General features: G+C 40.5%; 3 protein-coding genes across 5 annotated transcripts in view; 1 reads left to right on the forward strand and 2 right to left on the reverse strand.

Annotated features, from left to right (window-relative positions):
• DGKE (diacylglycerol kinase epsilon) overlaps window positions 1-18,830 on the reverse strand; it is a 34,784-nt gene extending 15,954 nt beyond the window's left edge. The window contains exons 1-8 of one of the 2 annotated variants that reach the window (XM_069067455.1): window positions 18,684-18,830; window positions 16,310-16,781; window positions 7,908-8,064; window positions 6,401-6,520; window positions 4,988-5,131; window positions 4,412-4,569; window positions 2,530-2,581; window positions 2,072-2,185 (exon numbers count right to left, since the gene is read on the reverse strand). In XM_069067455.1, coding sequence (XP_068923556.1) covers window positions 2,072-2,185; window positions 2,530-2,581; window positions 4,412-4,569; window positions 4,988-5,131; window positions 6,401-6,520; window positions 7,908-8,064; window positions 16,310-16,767 — 1,203 coding nt within the window. In that variant the 5' untranslated portion in view covers window positions 16,768-16,781; window positions 18,684-18,830. The remainder of the gene's footprint in view (window positions 1-2,071; window positions 2,186-2,529; window positions 2,582-4,411; window positions 4,570-4,987; window positions 5,132-6,400; window positions 6,521-7,907; window positions 8,065-16,309; window positions 16,782-18,683) is intronic. The other variant, XM_069067454.1, reaches the window with a different exon arrangement.
• SCPEP1 (serine carboxypeptidase 1) overlaps window positions 1-22,387 on the reverse strand; it is a 358,800-nt gene that overhangs the window by 206,340 nt on the left and 130,073 nt on the right. The gene's annotated exons all lie outside the window — the stretch shown is intronic.
• The window catches only part of CUNH17orf67 (chromosome unknown C17orf67 homolog), a 46,349-nt gene continuing 42,887 nt past the window's right edge, over window positions 18,926-22,387 (forward strand). Inside the window, exons 1-2 of one of the 2 annotated variants that reach the window (XM_069067456.1) lie at window positions 18,926-18,963; window positions 19,150-19,295. Coding sequence is in view for 1 of the 2 variants with exons in the window: in XM_069067457.1 (XP_068923558.1) it covers window positions 19,274-19,295 (22 nt within the window). In the remaining variant the exon portion in view is untranslated. Of the gene's footprint in view, window positions 18,964-18,998; window positions 19,296-22,387 lie in introns of those variants that run through there. The other variant, XM_069067457.1, reaches the window with a different exon arrangement.

The following is a 22,387-nucleotide window of genomic DNA, read 5'->3' on the forward strand; positions in this document are numbered from 1 at the left end:
TGTGTGTGTGTGTGTGTGTGTGTGTGTGTGTGTGTGTGTATGCGGGTATAAGGGATGATACTTAAAAGGTTGATATTAAGAGGTGAGAGAGGGGGGCGGCTAGGTGGCACGGTGGATAGAGTGCTGGCCCTGGAGTCAGGAGGACCTGAGTTTGGATCCGGCCTCAGACACTTAACACACACAAACAAAAAACCTAGCTGTGTGACCTTGGGTAAGTTACTTAAAACCCAATTGCCCTCCAAAAAGAAAAAAAAAAGAGGCGAGAGAGGAATATAATAATTGGAGATGGGGACAGACAGAATGGGGTAAACTATCTCATATAGAAGAGGCAAGGGAAAATGGTTACAATGGAGGTGAAGAATAGGAAGGCAAAAGGGAATGGGTCAACCTTATTTTCATTGAATTGGGAGGGAATGAAATACACACTAAATAGGGTATCTCATCCTACAGGAGAGTTGCGGGGAAGGGGATGAGAGGGGGGATGATGGAAGGGAGGGCAGGCTGTGGGGAAGGGAAGTTGGAAGCACTCACTTTTGAAAAGGGACAGGATCAAAGTAGAGAATAGAACAAGTGGGAGGTAGGATAGGAGGGAGGGAAATATAACTAGTCTTTTGTAATATATCCATTATGGAAATATTTTGCATAGCTACACATGTACAACCTATACTGAATTGCTTATCTTCCCAGTAAGGGTGGGTGACAAGGGAGGAAGGGAATGAATCTGAAATTCAAAGTTTTAAAATCAAATGTTTAAAATATATATACATACATACACACATACATACATATATACACACTATTATTAATATTATTTTACATGTAACTGGGAAATAAGACATAGGCACTGGGGCATAGAGATCCCCCGTGCCCTACTGGAAAGTTGGAGGGGGTATGGGAGAAGATATGGGAGAGAGCAGATTGAAGGAAGGGATATTTTGGGGTGTTATATAGGGGAAAAACGAGGAGAAAATTTGTAAGTCAAAATCGTGTAGAAATGAATGATGTAAACTAGAAGTTAATAAAGCATTTGATTAAAAAAAAAAGAAAATAGGAGCTACAACAAAACCATTAAAACAGAATGCTCTGAAATTATAATGGCCAAACTTGGCCCCGAGGAAGGGCTGTGAGCAAGCACTTCCCTTCCCTTTTTGACAGAGGTGGGATATGGCGCATGCTGTCAGCTGGACTGATGTGTGGGTTGGTTTTACTTGACTGCTGTTTTTCTCTCCTTTGTTATATGGATGGCTCTGAGTGGGAGAGGAGGGTAGGATATATTGGGAAACAAAGGACAGGTAAAAAATTAAAATATTAATACATTTTTTTCTTTTAAAAGAGAAGGTTTTAGAAATGCGTAACAAGACAAAACAAAATGATTTTGTACATTTATTTTGTACGTTCTATTACTCAGGCTTTGAAAATCGTATTAAAAACTTTCAAAGGAAATTGATTCCATGAGGAAATTAAGGAATAAATCTGGCTAACGGTCACTGCAAACAAGCCATCTCTATTTTTGCTGTGAAATTTCTGTTACTTCCGCCAAAATGCTTTTGTTTTTTATCAGTATAGTAAATGTTACTTCACCAAAAACTTCTTTTGGTTAAAATTTATTCTTGATTTTGGTTGGCATCTAGTCAGAACAAGTTATGAACAAAATATGCTAACTTTTCATTTTAAATGATTGCATGGTTGTTATAAATTACACTGGAATTGATGGAAAATTTTCCCTTTATTTAAACACTCAATTTGACAATCTTAATCACACACATTGCAGTGTGTACAAATATATATATATATATATGTATATTTAAAGCAATCGGGGTTAAGTAACTTGCTCAAGGTTACATGGCAAGGTGTTTCTGGGTGGGTGCTAAGTGTCTGAGCCTGGGATTCTTTCTCCAGGTCGTCCTGACACTGGAGCTGGTGCTCTTACTCGCTGTGCTACCTGGCCGCCCCTGTACAAATATTTTTATAAATTAATTCAGTACTTCAAAGGATGCCAAATAAGAATAGAACTGTTTATTTTTACTGTACCTTAAGCAATAAGCAGGAAATGTTATTTTATCCAACACACCTTATTAATAATTCTGCTGGAAAACAGGGATGGCGTCTTCTCACGGTGAGCATGAAAATTTAGAGCCATGAGAGCATCAGGTCCAACAGAAAAATAGTTGTTCATTGTGAACACCTGCCAAAAAAAAAATCAGGAATAGTAACATACTGTTCTTCAGCCCAAGATTTTGTCACATACTGAAGTACATGAGGTTTTATTCTTCATGACTATTGAAAATAGTAATACTTGCAATATTTGTTTTTCACGTAAGACTTATGTACACCAAATAAGAATTTTAAAGCTGGGGGGAACCTTTGGGATTATCTAGTCTATTCCCCCGCTTTACAGAGCAGGAACCTAAGGACCAGAGAGGAAAAGTGACTTGTCCAGACCACAAAGACACTAAACAGAGATATCCAAGTGGCAGTTCAAAAACTGATGGTTACCTAATATACATCTTTGCAAAACACAAATCATACCTTTGGCTTCCTTAAATTGTAATATCCTTTCTTCGTTATCTGGACCTTCCACCTAAGAACAACAGAAAGAGATGGCAAATGGTGCTTTTCACCCATAGCTATCTAGAAGACTAGGGAGTAAAGGCTCCTCCTCTATTACCTAAGAGAGTGTCTGAGAAAAGGCATGAAGGTTATGCATGCTCATTGGAATAAAGATGAAACCACAAACTCTAAACACTGCCCTCCACCCCCACCCCCAACACTCACACCATCTCCCTCTGCATGGGGGAGAGCCAAAAATCCATTTCTTAGACATGGAGATGTACAAATGACACTGCATAACATTGGCTGGCCATCACTGCTATCTGACAACCCCTTTACTCTAAACTGTCTGATTAAAGTCCTTATTCTACACCTCATGTTCTCACACATCTTTATACTTTCCCCACATGGTTCTGTCTCCTCTTCAAAAGAGTAAGACCTTCCACCACGATGATATTGGCTGTTCCCCTTCTCTCTCTTCCATTTCTCAAAGCTCAGGATCAACACCTGCTCTTCCCTTCTTCCTGCTGTTCCCAAGAACAGGTTCCCCAACTAGTCATCACTAAAGGTACTCCCTCAGTCCCACTGCTTTCTGTCTCTTTTGGGTAAACATGGTCCTTTGCATGATTTTCAAAGCAATCTTGCCCTACTCTATTTCCAGGCTTAGCTTACATTCCTACCCTTCCTAAACTCTAAGTTCCAGTAACCTCGGTCTTTTCTCTTGATGTCCCACATGCTCTTCTACCTCTGTGGCTTTGTGTATGGTCTTCAGATCCAATGGGACCTCCAAGGTTACCCTGTCCAATTGATACCAGGCTGAGAATTTCTTCAACATTATTGATAAGTGGTTAACCAGTCTCTGCAAGAAGAACTCCAAAGATGGGGAATCAACTAAATCCAAGACAGTTCATTTCACTTTTGAATGGCCTGAATTTAAGATGATAAGCCTAAATTACTATGTGATTCATTGTTCTTGGTTCTCTCTGAAGCCAAGCAGAACAAATCTAATCCCCCTTTTCCATGACAACTCTTTGGTTACTTGAACCATCACATTCCCCTCCTATGCTCCTCTCCTTTAGCACCTTCAAATATTCTTTCTAGAGTGGGCTCCAGTCCTATGCTCAGAATATATTCTATCCCCTCTTTGCTTATCAAAGTCCTACTAACCTTTTAAAAGCCAAATTCAAGGGGTATCTTCTCTGAACCCTAAGCCATTAACAACTCTCTCCCATGGACTTCACACAGTATAGAATTTGGAAAGTCTCTAATGCTCTTAGAATGTAATGTCTATGATAATTATACTTATCAATGCTTCTGCCTTTTCTCCCCTACTAAACTGTAACCTCCATGAAGGTAAGCCATGTCTTATCTACATTTTCCATCTCTTAAGAAACTAGTACAGGGTTTTTTTTTTTTAAGCAATCGGGGTTAAGCAACTTGCTCAAGGTTACACGGCCAGTCATTTCTGGGTGTGGTGCCGAGTGTCTGAGCCCAGGATTTGATCTCCAGGTCGTCCCAACACTGGAGCCGGTGCTCTTACTCGCTGAGCCACCTGGCCGCCCCTTAGTACAGGTTTTCAATAAATGTCTTAATATTCTCATTATTATGTCCTAATGTAAAACAATTCTGTGGTATAAAGTTGGCAGCATTTCTGTTCTTGTTTTCAAGAGTCTTAATGATTCACTCATCTCTCTGGTGTTACTTTTAAACACACTTAAATCTCAAGAGGTCAGGGTACCTGGTATACTGATGCTCAACACTGAAATTGTGGTTTGCTTATTATTATGGCTGCAGTTCTTCAGATTCCAATGTCAACAATACTCCTAAAGCTCAGGAATTTTACTTTTCCTTTATTCCTTACCGATCTAGTTCAATTCCATCTGCTTCCATTACATTTCTTAAGATCTGTGCCACCGGGATTTCACCAGCATATCCTGCTCCCCAGCCCAATGTATTGGCCAGATCATTGCCTGTTCCAAGAGGCAAGACTGCAACTTGTGGAATGTACTGTTCTTGTCCCTAGAATTTGGAATGGACAGATTTTAGGTTTTCTTATTAGATTATTTCTAGGTCACCATGTTTTGAGGGAATTCAAAGTCCAAAATGGTAAGGTTAATGACATAGGCTAGATTACTATGCTAAAGCATATACTAAGGAGAAAAAACAGACTTAAAACATTCATTTTAATTCTTCCTTGTTGACAATGATTTCAGAAATTCACCCATGTCCTTTACAACCAAATACTCTTCTATTCTACATCACCAGAACTGTAAGTTCCCTCCTTTTTAAATTAATTTTATTAATATAGGATGGTCATAGTCTCACAGGAAACCAGCTTCTACATCTATGACACTAAAGCTGCCTCTTGCAGGGGAAGTTCCATTAGTAGCATATGATGTCAAGTAGTCTCAGTACCTTAAAAAAAAAATTTAAATACCTTGATCTTCATTTCATCAATTGCATCCAGGACCCAGCCTACAGTGCCATCCCCACCACACACAAGAACACGAGCAGAATTATGAGGAAGAAGAATGCAAAGCTGCAGGGCCTTGAAGGGGGGAATTTCAGTCAGATCAAAAACCTTGAGAGAAAGAAATACCAAAAAGATGACTGTATGAATCTTTCAGATCTGAGGATGACTCACTGATAGTGATTTATGTTCATACGTCCAGGTGTAGATAAAAAGGTCTTTGGGGGCGGCTAGATGGCACAGTGAATAGAGCACTAGCCCTGGAGTCAGGAGGACTTGAGCTCAAATCCGGCCTCAGACACTTGACACACTTATTAGCTGTGTGACTTTGGGCAAGTCACTTAACCCCAATTGCCCTCTAAAAAGAAAAAAAAAAAGGGAGGTCTTTGCTATAAGAAATATAAAGGGTTTTCTATTGTTTGTAATTGCAGCTATTGATGTGAAATATGATCTGCTCCCTCACCCCTGCTGCCCAAATCTTGCTCATAAAACTGTTCTATACCCATGTATTTTTCTCCTTCCTAAAATATTTCATTTTAGAGGTATGGCTTATAATTCATGGGCAGGGAATATTTAGACTACCATATATATATAGTTTGGCCAGACACCACAAATGGATAATGAACTGGGCCCTGAACTGAAAAGAAAGGAAGCATATTGGTTTGCCTTTAGGAACCTGAACAGGGATTTTAAAGACTGAAAACTTCTCCATGAAAAAAAGGCTCACTTTTTTAATCTCAACATTCTTCCAGTGGTATCATGCAGCTATGAGTCATAAAATGCTACAGTCTGGGAAGAATGAAAGCTTTGGGGCCTCCAAAGGGCAATGGAGAGATGCATGGTGGGAATCAGTACACTGAAAGAAATTACCAATCACTGCACAGAAAAAGTGGTACAAAGGTTTTCATTAGAAAGATGTATGCTCTGAAAAGGAGGTGGGGTGGCCACAGAATATGAACAAGGGATAAGCAGGGGCAGTCAGCTTGGGAACTCCACTGGCAGCCACCCAATGTCCAGAGATGGAGAGGAAAGCGCCAAGTCCTTTAGGGGTCTACACAGAATGAGGTGAGGATAGGCTGTTATTTGTTCTATTGGAAAGAGCTTCCTCACCAATGAGAGCATAGATCCATTAAAATAAGGTAAGTTCAGTCCATCTTTGCAACTTTGCCTTTTCAGTACCTTTACTCAAAAAACCCTGTTTCTGAATGATGTACTGTGGTTTTTCACAACTAAAGATGGCAGCACATAAATACAAGTAGACTCAGTACTCTAAAATTAATCACACAGTTCCTCTGTACTCATTGCTCATCTCTACAATGAAATGGCTAATAGTGTGTGTGAGAACAAGAATTTAACAATTAAGACTTTTCCAACAGTTACCTGGACTGGGTTTAGCAACATCTTAAATTCTCCCAGTAGGCCTTCTCCCATGTTATTTCCACTGCGAGTATTGGCTAGGATGATTATTGGGGTCCACTGAGTTCCAAAGGGTAAGGCTAGCTACAGAAAGGAAAACGCACAAAGAAATAGGTGCAAAAGATAAGAGGTCATAAGAAGTGAATTTTCTGTTCCCTTTTATCACAAAATCTGTCTTTTTAAAGTGATCATTGCTATAGTGTGCTGAGTGAGAGACAAATGTAGAATTCTCAGTACCAATACCACGGCATACCAGCATAGATGTTAGAAGGAAAAAAGGCCTGAAGTGATATAGTCCAACCTCTTAGACAATGAAGAAATTAAGTCTACATTAGCTCTGATAAATAGTTTCTAGAATCTTAGGACTATTCTGAGGACATGCAGCAAAAAAGGATTTATTTATTAGCATGGCACTGTGCTAATGAGGTGGTCTATTTCAATGCTGGACAACTTGAATTTTTAAATTCTTCTGTATTGTGAACCCAAAGCTACCTCCTTCTAACTTTTAGCCACTGTCCTAGCTCTGTTCTTAGGGACTTCAGGGAATATAGTTCCTTTTTCATATAACTGTGCCTCAAATAGGAACGAATGCTATATTATTCTTCTCCTCATTAGCCTCATTATTTCTTCCCTTAGCATTCTCACATTCCAGTGCAGACATCCCAGTTCAACTGTTCCTCATGATGTGGTTTCTGCTACATAGAACAGAAGTTCTTAACCTTTTATGTGTCCTGACTGTTGGGCCAAAAAAACAGTTTTGGCAGTTTTTAGGTGAAGTGCACAAATCCCTTCTCAGAATACTGTTTTTTAAATGCAACCCTCTCCTCCTCAAATAAAACAAAAACAAAGCATGGAAATTATCTACGAAACTAATTATACTGAAAATTGCCAAAATGTGTGTGGGAGAACGTGCATGGACTATAGGTTAAGAATCCCTGATGCAAATAAAGTAGAAGGATACTTTTATTTCCTGCTATTTAACCACTTTTTCTTCTTCAGAGATGTATCCACTATGACTCTAGGTCACAGCTTTGCTCAGTAATTCTTACCTTTGAGTTGATGACACCCCAAGGAATTTCTAATCAAGGAGTGTTGCAAAATACATATATTTGTAATAAACATACACATGTTTGGTTGTATTTACAGTTGCTAAGAGGGCTACCCTTGGAAATGGGATAATATGGGTTCAAGTTCTGTCTCTGATCCTCACTGGTTGTAGGATCCTTGCTGTCACTTTACCTCTGAGTACCCTAGGTAACTCTAAGACTCTAAATTGTTTTGTGATTGTACCTTTCCAAATGGATGTAGTAAATCTTAAACACAGAAAAGAATGTGGGCATTTTGGTCCTCAGGCTCAGACTGAAGACTGCGTAGGCACTTATGGTGAAAAGCCTGATGCTGAAGCTTTGCCCTAACACTGAGGTCATAGCAGGATATTTTAGAGAGCTGTTTCAACAGGAACTCTAAGTACCTTTCCATAATCAGTTATTATGTCTGTACCCATCTGACTGATGTCATTCAAATAACCTGGAGGAATGATGAGGCTTCTGAATTCTCCAAAATCACACTTTTCATCCTTTAGGCTTTCCAAACACTCATCATGTACTGTGCGCTGACACCAAATGCACCTGTAGAAGAGAATATGTAGGAGAAATTAAATTTTTATAGAGACTGTAAAAAGTTCAAATGCTCTCATTCAATTTAAAAGACAATTATTTTGGGACTCCTTATCAACTGTGTGTCTTTTTCTGAACAAGTGAATCTATCACCAAATCAGTATAAATTATCATAAGAATTTTGTAATAACAGCTTCTAAACACCTATAAATACTTTGAAAATAGTGGAATACAAATTTCAGTCTTTGCAGTACTGAAAAACAGATCAATCTAGGGAGAGTAATAAAATACAGTTAACTTTCGGCTATGTAATGATGAGGAAGAGATGAGACAAGGTGAAAAACTGACGACAGGACACCATCAATACATTGCAAGGTAAAATGAAACAGAAGTTTATAAACAGATTCTGCCCTAGGTTTCTCCCACCTATAATGCTGAGCCAATAGAAGTAAAGTCCCAGGTTTTCCTTCACCAAAAACTATCCCAAAGTAGACTGAACTCTACAAAGAGAGGAATAAGAATCACTGGTGATAAAAGGAAGAAAATGAATTTAGCTTCACTCTGAACATAACTCATGTTTTTTTTTTCTGTCAGAATTCCAGAAATATCAGGTCAGGAACAGTGGGACCAAGAAGCCATCTTTATTGCTCACAGAAGGGAATTAGCATTTTCTATGACCTGAAAAGAGAAGAAACTTGGGAGTAATTCTACAGCAGCTCTGTATTTGATCTGAGTAAAATCGAGGTTTGGGTAACTGTTGGAAAAGATTTAAGCTTTTTCTTGTAAATTGGAAGTATAATATAATCGAGCCTCTATTTTTGTCACTGCTAATTAATAAAATGATAGTAGAAGTTTTCAGCTTTATGAATGTACATAAAATGTCAACTCTAAGTGGCTGAGAAATTACTAAGGTAATGTGTCAACTGGCAAGTATAAACAGGATAATTAGGGGATTAGAAATGGCTTCCCATAGGAGGCTACACATAATTGTGCCTTGAAGGTAAGAGATTCTGAGGGGCAGGTGAGGACAAGGCTAATTCCAGAAGTAGGAGATAGCCTGGGGAGAGGCCCAAAGGTGGGAGATAGCTCAATGGCCAAATCTGGGGAAAAGCAAAGCAGGCTGTAAAGTAATAAGTAATCAATCTGGAACAAAAGTGTGATGGCCTTTAAAATCCAGGCTGTGAAGTACTTACAAGTAAGAGGGAGCCAAAGAAGGTTCTTGGACAGGAGAGTGCTATATAGGTCAGGCTTGTACTTTAGGAAAATTATTCTTGCAGCTTAAAGGGTTCATATGGATGGAGGAAGACTTGAGTGCAAATGTGGCCTCAGACACCTACTGGCTGTATGATCTTGGGCAAGTCCCTTAGCTCCTGTTTGCCTCAGCTTCCTCATCCATTACATGGGGATAATAACAGCACCTACCTCACAGGGTTGTTGTGAGGATTAAATGGGACAATAGTTGTAAAAGGCTTAGCACAGTGCCTAGCACATAGTAGGTGCTACACAAAAATGCTAGCTGTTATAATTAAATAATATGTTAGTTCTATTTTCAATAATAAAGGAGCAGCCTGGTGTAGTGGATGGTGCTAGATTTGGAGTCAAGAAGGCCTAGGTTCAAATCCTGCCCCAGACACTTAGTAGCTGTGGGACTCTGGGAAAGTTACTGAACTTCTGGGGGCCTCTGATTCCTCATCTATCAAATGTCGAGATTTGGACTCTGTGACTTCTACTGTCTCTTTTAGCTCAAAATCTATGATCCCATGACTAAATCAAACCCCTAGATCAGTTCAAGATTTAAAAAAAAGTATAGTGCCAATACCAATACCAAGGAAATTATATCTTCTATATAACGTTAAATTAGTAGTACAAAAAACTGTAAGATAGTTACAACTGGATTCAAGCTTAAAACTAGCTCTCTCTTAACTCATCACAGGCACATACCAGGCAAAGATTAAAAAGAACTAAAAAGACACAAAGATACAACTGAATATAATGCCCATGTTGATTTTTAGCTGTTGAATCTCAGCATGATGTCAGGTGGAAATTGCTTATGACTGTCACTAATTTCCACAAGTACATTAACACAAGGAAAAGGAACTCTTGGCAATGTTGTTTGTTCTTTTGTCTAAAAATAACTACCAATTTACATCAAACTGCTCTTCCTGAAAAACACTGGACGAGAATTTGGTACTTTTTTCTTGCTTCAGAAATTAGTGCTATTAAAGAAAATGTCAAAAACTTTCTAATTGTAAACAAATACAAAATCTAAGACCAAACCAAACAAACCAATTAAAAACACTTTTTTAGGACTGTGAAAGGTAATCTTTTCTATGAATTTAAAGGAAGAAAAAACAATCTGAAAGTCAAAGGCAATTTAATATTTTTCCTTAGCAGTACTGCCATAATTTGGAATTATACAGATAAAATGGTTAAAATGTCCATGATTTCACCATGAGGCATATAATCCAAAGGTTTCACTTAAAAGAAGGATATAATGAATTTAGCAAAACATGTAAAGATTTATATCAACTGATGCTGAGCAGTGTGTAAGTAAACAGAACCAAGGAGAAAACAAACTTGCCCAAGGTTACACGCTAGTTTTTTTTTTTTTTTTGGGTGTGGGTGTTAAGTGTTTGAGGCCAGAACCAAACTTGGTGATTAGTTTTTCTCTTCTTCCTTTTTTGTCTTTCTGGAGGGGGGAGAAGGCAGGGCAATTAGGGTTAAGTGACTTGCCCATGGTCACACAGCTAGTATGTGTTAAGTATCTGAGGTCAAATTTGAACCCAGGTCCTCCTGACTCCAAGGCCGGTGCTCTATTCACTGTGTCACTTAGCTGCCCCCTCTTCTTCCTTTTTGCTTTTAAAAAAAATATTCTTTGTTTCATGAGATGATTCTCTGGAAGGGGGAATAAGGAGGCATACAAAAGGAAATTCAGGTGATGTAAAAGCCAATATATTAGTAAAAAAAACACAACAGAGAACCTTGCCAATTATCTGTGCCTGCAGAAACATTTCCTCCTAGATGTCTGTAGGCAATTCAGTGTATCCAGAACAAAACTGATTACCCAGCCCTTAAATCTTATCTACCACCAAACCTGAGGGCACGATCTTCCCAGGTTTTCAGCCTTTGACTCTGTCCTCTCCCCCAATCCAAGTCAGTTGCCAAGTTGTGTTGATTCTAATTTATCCACTCACACAGATATCACCCTAGTTCAAACTCTCATGGTTTCTATGGGACTATTGTAATGGGATTCCCTACTTCAAATCTTTTGCCTCTCCAATTCCATACTCCACACTGTGGCCAAAATACTCTTCCTGAAACTCTTTAAGGACTCCCCACTGCTTAGAGGAAAGCTGTGTTCTTCTTGGCCTGGCATTTAAGGTCCCCTCTCTATACATAGCCTGACTCCTACCTTTCTAGTCTTATTTCATATCACACTCTTTGGTTCATTTGCTGCTTCAGCAAAATAGGACTGCTAGCTGAGTCCCAAATTTGACATTCCATATCCTGTTACCTCCATGTGTCCTTACTATATGATGGCTGAAATGTACTCTCTTCTCAATGCCATCTTTTAGAATTATTATTTTTCTTCAATGGTCAGCTCAACTGCCACCCTATCTGAACCCTTCCCTGATTATTCCTTCCCATTCCTCAATCTCTTTCTCAATTTTCCCATTACACTTATATGTATGTGTATGTGTTCTATCTCTTTATAGAATGGAGGCTTCTTGAGGGCAGGTACTCTGGTTTTCTGTGCCCCAAACATTGAGCTCAGTATCTGGAATATGGGAAGCACTTAATAAGTGTTTGCTCCGCTTAAAAGTTCAATTCACCAGCTTTTAAGATAAAGAATATAGAAGATGCCCACAGATGGTTAGAATGCAGAACTTCCAACCTCCTTTTTTATAGATAAGGAAACTGAGACCCAGAGAAGAGACCTGACTTGGCCAAAGCCATACAACTAATCACATTACAACGAGGACTAGAACTGAGGTTTTCTGACTCCCAGTCTTGTGCTTTTTCATACTCTTTAACTGGATGATTTTATTAGTAATATTCTCCTGTGTTTAATGATCATTTCTAGGCCTGAGTTCAAATTTGACCTTAGATACTTGCTAGCTGGGTGACTGACCCATGGGCAAGTCACTTAACTTCTGCATGCCTCAGTTTCCTCTACTATAAAATGAGGTTAAAAATAGAACCTACCTCCCAGGGTTGTTGTGAAGATAAAATGAAATAAGTTTGTTAAGCACTTTAAATGCAACTATTAATATCATGATGAAAGCTTTGTAACTGTTGACCAAAAAATAAAAAAAATTACCATCTCTATCTCTATCCCTACTCTCTTTAGCTCTAGTCACGTATCACCAAAATGCCTTTTGGACACTTCAAATAGTATGTCCCACAGACATGTCGAACCGTCACTCATGAGCTCTGTTCCCTCAAACACATTCCTCTTCTTTAGTTCCCTTGTTCTGTCCAGGTTACACATTCAAAACCTTGGTTGGTACTCAACTCCCCACCCTTACTCATTCTACCTATCTAATCAGCTGTCAATCAATTTTTGAATTCCCCTGCCACATCACCTCCTCACCTGAAACTCTTTATATAACCTCTAGCCTTGATCCCATAATGGCCTAATTGGTTTTTCTGGGGTCAAGTTTCTTCCTACTCAAATCCACCAAGCTGTCAAAATGATTTTTGTTAGATTTAAGTCTGATCATGTCACTTCCCTATTCAAACTTCAGTGGCTCTCATTGCCTCTAGAAGCTTACTCTAGGAGTAAGTTTCCCAGTTGGTCTTTCCAGCCAGTTCCCAATCAATCTCTGCTGTCCACTTCATTATATATCACACCCTTCCCACACTCCGTTGAGTTTGTTTCTGTTCCTTTTCCACATCACTCCATCTTCAGTCTTTAATTCTTTACACAGATTTTCCCTCATACCCAGAAGACTCTCCTTCTTCACCTTGGCATTGCAAAATTCCTACTTCCTTTAAGACTCAGCTCAAGAATCACCTTTTTACATGAAGCCTCTCCTAATAGCTCCTAGTGACTCCTTCCCTAAACCACTTGGTATTTAGTCTGTATACAGCCATACAGGTACATGCTATCTCCTCTAGGAGAATATAAACTCCTTAAAAATGGTGACCTTCATCCTTTTCTCTGTGTCCCCAGTGCCTGGCTCTAATGCCGGCTGATTGATTGTCTTTGCCTCTGTAGGCCTCAGTTTCATCATCTTTGTATCTGTGTCCCCTGTGCCTAGCACAGGGCCTGGCACATGTTGATGTTGTCCAGTCATTTTCTTTTTAGAGTTGTTTCTGACTCTTCTTGACCCCATTTGGGGTTTTCTTGGCAGGGATACTGGAGTGGTTTGCCATTTTCTTCTCCAGCATTTTACAGATGAGGAAACTGAGGCAAACAGGGTTAAGTGACTTGCCTAGAGTTACAGAACTATTAAGTCAAATTTGAACTCAAGAAGATGAGCCTCCCTGACTCCAATCCCAGCACTGTATCCAAGTATCCTAGAGGATACATTGGCAACCTAGCTGCCTGGTATGGTATCTACTTAATAAAAGCTTACTGATTGATTAAGCAAATAGGTCTTGAGATTTAGGGTTAGCAAAAGGTAAACTTCCTTAATTACTTAGACATCTGACTTCACAGTTACATGTAAATGGGCAACAATGAATCACTTGGTTAAACCCTGTTTACATTACTAGACTTATTTTTTAACCTAAAATTTTGGGGAACTTGCTACAATTAGAAAATGTTGCCTTAAGAGTTGGATATAATCAAGCTGAGAACCAATTTGGACTGTTTCAGAGGTTCAAGTATCTATTCCCTTTATTTCTTGTTCTGACCCACCTCACTCATAGATAGTCCAAGCAGACTACAATGCTGCATAAAATTCTTGACTGAAATAAATCTGCCTAAACACTACAAAATGTGCTGCCCTTCCAAGCAATGTAGCCTTTCCCTCAGGGAATTATAAACACCTAAAGGAAGAAAGTAAATCAAAACCAGGCTGATCACAACAACTTTTAAGAATAAATTCTAGAAAAAAGGAACCACCATTTACCACTGATTATTAAATACAGACAACCAAATTGCATAAAGAAATTTGTTTTTGTTAATTTTATTGGATGAAAAATGTCCTTGAAGTTACTGTTGAAGAATCAAGTTCTTTAGAAAAGGGGAAAAGATGGCAATGATTTCAGGATGAATCCTAAATTTACTAGGGACAAAACTTATTCTCAGGTTCAACTGTTATGCAGAATCCCAAATGAATTATTTTATGCTAACCTAATCAGCTGCTTGTCAGCTGTTCAAGAAAACCTCTTTTATCTAATTCTGCTCAGTGCCAAAGACTGGGAAATATCACAACACTGTATTTGTGCCTACCTTCTTTATAACCTAATCCCAACCCTCTGCAATCAAAGCCTGCCTACAAGCAGCTACGAAAACTATTTCAAGTCACTGCTAATCTAGCTCTCAATGAGAATAAAAGGATAAAGTATAAATAGAATACCAAATCCGAAAAGACAGAAAGTGTACAACTGTCTAGACCTACCTCTTTGAAAGCTAGCACACAAGTCTGCAAAATCTCCTAGGACATGAGAGGTTTTAAAAATAAAAACAAAAAACAGAGTCTGACACTACAGAAATGTCACCTTTACTAGTAACATACATAAACTGTTCTCCTTATAGAAAATTATAAAACCAAAAGAGCATTAGGAATTTAACACAGTGTCCCTGCTTTCACAAAAATCTCATAGCAGGGAGGGCCTTCAGAGACCATTTAGTCCAAACTATATCTGAATAAAAATATCCCTAAACATATTAGACAAATGGTCAGTCATCCCTCCAATGAGGGGGAACTGACTACTTCCACTTTTGGATACCTCTAATCATTAGGAAATTATTCTTTATCATAAGCCTCAATTTATCTCTTTATTCTACCCATTCTAATAATAAAAGTTGATATGTAAAGTGTTTAAGGTTTGCAAAGCACCGAATGATCTGAGAAAGTAAGAAACCACACATTCAGGAGAAGGATGCTTGTTCATTCTTTCTCTTTTTTTTTTTTTAAAGCAATTGGGGTTAAGTAACTTGTTCAAGGTTACACGGCCAGTTATTTCTGGGTGTGGTGCTGAGTATCTGAGCCCAGATTTGATCCCCAGGTCATCCCGACACTGGAGCCAGTGCTCTTACTCGCTGTGCTACCTGGCCGCCCCTCTTTCTCTTCTTTTTTTCCTACCAAGTTTCTCTTATTTTTCTAACCATACTTAGTATGCCTTGGTTGTAGAGAAGGCAAGAGTGAGAGATGCTATAGGAGGAAAGATCCTCAACTATTACAGGCCTAGCTCAGAGTAGTTGTTTAATAACATCTGGTAAAATGATTTATACAGCCATTTTTTTTTAATAGAGGAAACTCAGGCTCAAAGGAATCAAGGGCCTTGCCCATGGTCACACAAGTATCAGACATGATTTGAACCCAGATCTCTCCTAACTTTAGTCCAGCACTCTTTACCACCACAAAAGTATTAACAACCTTGCTGCTTCTGGTAAAACACATAAGAGGAGGAACTAATCGCAATTTTACTTTTAGACAGTAATGGTAAATTACCTTCACTTTTCCTTTCAGACTGTATTCATAAAATTAAACCCCAGCACAAAGGATCAATGAAGAATAAGAATGTGGTTAACTAGTACTAATGCATAAAATTCATTATAAAGTTTTTTGCTTAGTCAATGTCACTAATTATTAATACAGTGATACCTGTTAAGCAGACTTAAAGATCATTTGTCAAAAGAACAATTTTTCTATGGCCTCCTTAAGCCAATAAGGTTGTCAATGACATCTATATGGGGATTCTCAAGAACTTTGAAGTGCTAAGAATGTCACCTAGAATACAAATATTTTTTCTGCTCTATGTGCTAACTAGGAGACTTTTGAATTAAGAATAAACTAGTTTTACAATCCTGAGAAGGTATTTAATATTTTTCTAACCCCATCCTCTATTCTTGCTCTAGGGCTAAACTGGATTGGAAGCATAACACATACTGTATATTCACTGAATGGATCCCTTATTTGTCACTGCAGTCCATCGTCAGTGCTGGTGAGATGAGTCATACCAGTGATGCTAATTAGCCTGCTTCATGACAGCACCCAACCCGGGAACATTAGCAGAGATCAAAGCAGGCCTCTACATAGACATGCAATCGTCCTAACCTTGTGCCTTCTAACTGCAATACCTGTGATCGCAGAGCTTGGGCTGGTTACCACATTGCTGCTTGCAAACAAGACAGTAACTGCAGAGAGGTACATTGCCCCGGATCCAATGGTGACGCATGCCATTCTGGTCAATCTCATCACTTCTCAGCATGATCTCTTTGCAATCAAAAAATCGATCTGCTTTCTTGAGGCAATCTTCACCAGTGCATAGCCCACAACAGTTACAAAAGGCACCCTGGAGGATGTGCTGGGAGCACACACAGCAGTAGGTCGGTTGGCTGAAAAGGTCTGTGTCCTGCCAGGTGTGTTTGCTTTTGCGGAAGATGTCCTTTTGGTAAAGCTGTCTCCGGGATCTCTGGAAGCTACACCACAAGGTGATCAACACAGGCACTAACACTGAGCAAAGAGTCCACAGGATCAAACTCTTATCAGCAAACATAGTAGTAGGAGTGAGAATTGGTTGCTTATTGCCTTCCATGTTTTCGGTTTATGCTTATTTAACAAGAAAAAGAAAGAAAGATTAATGTCAGTTTTTTTTTTCTCTCCCCTTTCATCCTACATGCTATACTTTGGGGAATATGAACCACAGAATCTATAATCTTCCTCTTTAACTTTTCTGAGCTATGTCTTACTGCCACAGCCAGGATACCCTGTCAAGGAAGTTACTGCAAAACAGCTCCTTCCCAAACTGCTGCATCTAATTCAGCATCTCTTCCCTCAATTCTGCTCCTCCATGGGGCAGCTGGTTGGCGCAATAAATAGAACTCAGGTCCTGGAGTTAGGAGGACCTGAGTTCAAATCCAGCCTCAGACACTTGCTAGCCATGTGACCTTGGGCAAGTCATTTAACCCCAATTGCCCTGCCTTCCCCCCTTCAAAACAAACAAACAAACAAAAAATTCTGCTCCTCCTATGCCCCAAAAGAACTGCATGAAAAGCAGTCTCTTCTCATCTCTGTACCTCTTGTCTATTATCTTGGCAAATCTTTCTCATGGTGTCAAAGGATTTAGAAATGGAAGGTTTTGATTATCAACTAGCCCAGCCCAATCATATTATTTCTCTGCTCAGAGACAAGAGATAATTTTTTTTTTTTGCCTTTTGGAGGGCAATTGGGGTTAAGTAACTTGCCCAAGGTTACACGGCTAGTTTTTTTTTGGGTGTATTAAGTGTCTGACGCCAGCACCGAACTCGGGTCCTCCTGACTCGGGGCCGGCGCTTTATTCACTGCCACTAGCCGCCCAAGAGACAAGAACAGACCACAGAAGAGGAACAGGATGCCCATGCCAGCCTCTGCTCCTTCTCCCTCCCCCTCACTAGAGCAGGAAGAGACATCAGAAGTCATCTAGCCTGGGGGCTCCCAACTTTTTTTAATCCCTATATCCCTTGACCCTCAGTAAACCTTCCTATACTTTCTATTCAATATGAAAGGAAATAAATTCAAGAGTTTACAAAGCATATTTACAGTAAAAAAGACTTTTCCATGCCCCCTAATTCAATGTTCGGTCTGCTCCCTCATTTCTAAAGTGAGGAGTTTGAACTTCTGGCTCTAAATCCAGGATCCTATGAAATGCTAGAGTTTACCATGCATATAAGAAAAAAAAAGTTCCCATATCTCCAATTCCATAATCAGTCCCAGTTTCTAAACCTGTAAAATGGGGAGGAGGAGGGTTGGAGGTCCCTTCTAGCCCTCAATCTAAGATGCTCAGGAATTCAAGGCTGTACCATGCATTTGCACCTAAAAAGACGTTCCCAAACCCCACTAATTTAATAACCGGTCTCGGTTTCTACATCTCTAAAATGAGAGAGGGTTAGATTTGAGGGCTTCTAAGCCTTCCAGCTGTAGATCTACGAGCCGAGGGCATCCTGGGGTTTACCAGCCTATGTAAAAGCTTCCCAAGTCCACTAATTCCTTACAAAAGGAAACAGACTAGGATTTGCCATGCATATACACATGCGAAATAAAATAGATTAAATGCGATAGAATAATACAGTTAATTGCTAAAATATTCCCCACATCCCCTTGACGTGCTTTCTCTCCGGTGTTTCCCAGGTTGGAAACTCCTGATCTAGTCTATCCCCAAGCCCTCTCTTTTTGCAGATGAAGAAACTGAGGCCCGAAGAGCAGGAAATTGCCTAAGGTCCCACAGAAGTCGGCAATGCCGGAATCTGAACCCACGTCCCAGGGCTTCCAAACCCTGCTGCCTCCCATTCAAATCAACAATGGAAGTACCGGCTCTCCGCCGGGCTCTGGAGATCCCGGGACAAAAAGGAAATAGCCGCGGCTCCCTAAGGGAGGGCGGGGACGGGCCTCAGTTTCCCCAGGGGAGCCAGGCAGGGATTGGGCTACACCTGCCCGATTCTAAATCATGAGGGTGACCAACTCCCGTCCTCATACCTGTTGGGCCCGGAGGCTCGGCCGCTCCCGCCCTGGCTTCCGACCCGGCTCACTAGCTCCCTCTCGGCCCCGGCGGGGCCCGAGGGGCTCGACAAGAGGAGCCGGAGCCCGGAGGCGAGGGCGGGGCCAGGGCGGGCGTCAGAGCGCAGGAGCGGAAGTGAGATCACGAAGGCAGGGTGATTGTGGAGAGTGAATTGATCATTGGCCGAACAGTCCGGGGCTCGTCCCAGGGGCGGGGAAAAGGGTGGGACCTGAGTGGAGGGAGGTGGAAACCCGAGGGGTGAGGGCGGAATCTAGGGAGACCTGAAGGAAGGGGGAAGGCAGAGGAGAGGCGGGAACTTAGAAGGGCAGGAGTTCGGGGTGGGGCTAAGGAGGTGACCTCATCGTCTGTAATCGAGCGGAAACTTTTTTTGGGCTGGGGCCCCCAGTTGTTTTTTTGTGGTTATTTTCTTTTTTGTATCTGCAGGGTCCGCCAGGAAGAAAGGCAGGGTGGCAAAGTAGCCTGGCTCCTGGGCTTGGAGTTACGCAGATTCGAATGCCTTCTCTGACACTTACTAGCTGTGTGACCCTGGGCAAGTCACTTAACTAGAATGCTGGACCTGAAGTTACAAAGTGAGTTCAAATCCCTTCTCGGCCGCTTACTGGCTACATATCATGTCAAGTCAACAAGTCATTTATTTAGCATTCGGTATGTATCAGGCACTGTGATAAGCACTAGGGGAGACAATAAACTAGCTAGACCGGAGGTAATTCACCGAGAAGACACTAGCATTAAATTGGATAAGGAAAGACTTCTTGTAGAAGGAGAGATTTTTGTTGTTTGTCCTTCCTTCGGGAAGAGGACCATGACATGAAGAAGATGATTCCATGACTTGCAGGTTTATTGGATTTAATGGTGCAAAGTCCCCAGCCTCACTTTCTCCTCTAGAGCCATCTGGGTCCAGTGGCCAAATATTCATGAGGGAGACTGGAGATAGCCCTGAAGAAAGAGAGATTTTTAGCTGGGACTCCCAGAAGACCTGAGTTCAAATTTGCTCTCAGACACGTTAGTTGTGTGAGCCTATGCAAATCTCTTTTTAACCTCTGCCTTAATTTCCTTGTCGGTAAAATAGGGCTAGTAATAGCACCCACCTCACAGGGTTGTTGTGAGGATCAACTGAGGTAATATGTGAAGTGCTTAGCACAGTGCCTAGCACATAGTAAGTATCCTATAAATACTAGTTATTATTAGCTATTATTAAGAGTCACTTTACTAGAGTGTTAGATCAGTTATTCAATCAGCAGGCATTTATTAAGTGCCTACTGTGTGTTAGGTATGGAACTGAACACTTGGGATACAAAGGAGAGACAATCCCTTATTTAGAGGGCTGGAATTGGAGTTGGGAAGACCTGGCTTCCGTCAATCGATAAATATTTACCAATTGCTTACTGTGTGACAGGCACTGTGCTAAGTGCTGGAGATACAAAAAAAGGCAAAAGACAGTCCGTGCCCTCAGGAAACTTTCAATCTAATGGGAGAGTCAACATGCAAACGTATATACAAAGCAAGTTATATAGAGGATAAGTAGGAAACAACAGAAGGAAGGCAGTGAAATTAAGAGGGTTTGGGGAAGGCTTCCTGTAGTGTAGAAGATGGGCTTTTAGGAAACCAGGGAGGTCAGTAGTCAAGAGATAAGGAAGAAGTTCCAGGCATGGGGGAATTGCCAGAGAAAATCCCTGGAGCTGAGATATGTTCAGGGAACAGCCAGAAAGCCAGTGTCATGGGATCAAAGAGTATGTGTTGGGGAATATAGTGTAAGGAGACTGGAAAGTCAGGAGGGTCTAGGTTATGAAGGGCTTTGAATGCCAAACTCAGAATTTTTGTTTCTTTTTTGCTCCTGGAGGCAAAAGGAAGCTGCTGGAGTTTATTGAGTAGAGTGGGTTGATATGACCTGACCTATATTTTAGGAAAATCATTTTAGTGGCTGAATAGAGAATGGATTGTGGTGGGAAGAGACTTGAGGCAGGCAGACTCATCAGCAGTCTATTGCAATCATCCAGGTGTGAGGTGATGAGGGCCTTAACCAAGGTGGTGGCAGGAGACAAGAGAAGGATTGGTAAGATAGGTAGAAGGAAAATCAGGAAAGAGAGTGTCCCAAAAATCTAGAGAGAAGAGAGTATCAAGGAGGAGAGAGTGATTAACAGTGTCAAAGGCTGCAGAGGGGTCAAAGAGAATGAGAATTGAGAAAAGGCCCTTGGATTTAGCAACTGAGAGTGCATTACTTTGGAGAGAGCAATTTCATTGGGATGATAAAGTTGGAAGCCAGATTGTAAATGGTTAAGAAGAGAGTGAGAGGACAGAAAGTGGAGGCACCTATTGTAGAAGCCTTTTAGAGGAGTTCAGCTACAAAGGGCAGAAGAGGTAGAGGATAATAATGAGGATGGCAGGATTAAATAAAGGTTTTTTTCAGGATAGAGGAGAAATGGGCATGTTTGCAAGTAGTAAGAAATGAGCTGGGGGACAGTTAGGTGGCACTGTGGATATAGCCCTGGAGTAAGGAAGATCTGAGTTCAAATCAGGTCTCAGACACTTACTAACTGTGTGACTGTGGGCAAGTCACTTATCTCTGCCTCCAAAAAAAAAAGAAAGAGAGAGAAAGGAGAAAAGAAATGAGCCAGAAGAGAGGGAAAGATTGAAAATAATTGAAAGATTGGGAATGGCAGAAGGGGACAATCTATTGGAGGAGATAGGATAGAATGAAAGAGGAATTAACTATGCTAAAGAGTAAGGCCACTTCATTATGTGAGACAGGAGTGAAGGAGGAAATAGAGACAGAAAGCACCTGAATGATAGGAGATGAGGAAGGAGAAGAAACTCATGGCTAAGGGCCTCAGTTTTTTTCTGTAAAATATGAGACAGGGTTCTCAACTGAGAGAGTGGGGGTAGGTGAAGCCATGGGGGGCTTGAGGAATGATGTAAATTTTGAAAGAGCTACTGTGGAGGGTGATAAAGGAGTTGTAGTAATATTGCCTAGCAGCAGAGAGGGCCCACCTGGTTCAGATCTTTCCTCTTATATGTTCTTACTAGCTGTATATTTCCTGGTGTCCTTTAAAAGTCCTTTAACTGGAGTGTTGGACTTGGTATTAGGGAGACCTGGGTTCAAATCCATTCTTCAACATTTATTAGCTAAGAACCTTGGCAAGTCATTTAAGTTTCTCTTGGCTAGGGTCATGTAGCTGTTAAGTGTAGGAGGTGGGATCTGAACATTTAACATACTTTCCCTACTTCCGTTTTTAATGAGGTTCTAGGCCTTATCTGTTGTAATAAGATTGAGACTGAGTGGGGTATAGACACCTTTGGGAGGGTGTGGGAGATGGAGGGTAGTAGACAAGGGGTATTTTGGGGCTCAAATGAGATAATGGATGTAAAGTCCTTTGCATATGTTAAATTGATATATAAATGCCAGTTATTATTATTAATTAGCCTCCATTCACCAAGCCTTCAATCTGGTGGTAATTCCAATCTCTTCTACTGGACTCCTGCTGAGCTCCAGTAGTGTTTAGAGAGCAGTACTGGGGTGGTGCTGGTAAATATTTAACATCAGGACTAGGGGTAGGTGGAATGATTCATTGTAAATATAGAGCCACAGAGATCTGGCACCAATATAGTGAACTTCTGGGAGTGGAGGGCCACCAGGCTGCCTAAAAAGGGGCAAAATGGACCA

The sequence above is a fragment of the Petaurus breviceps genome, unplaced genomic scaffold (assembly GCF_028583685.1).
Source record: "Petaurus breviceps papuanus isolate PSGF00001 unplaced genomic scaffold, PetGlider_PUasm1.0 90750, whole genome shotgun sequence".
Taxonomy (NCBI): Eukaryota; Metazoa; Chordata; class Mammalia; order Diprotodontia; family Petauridae; genus Petaurus; species Petaurus breviceps.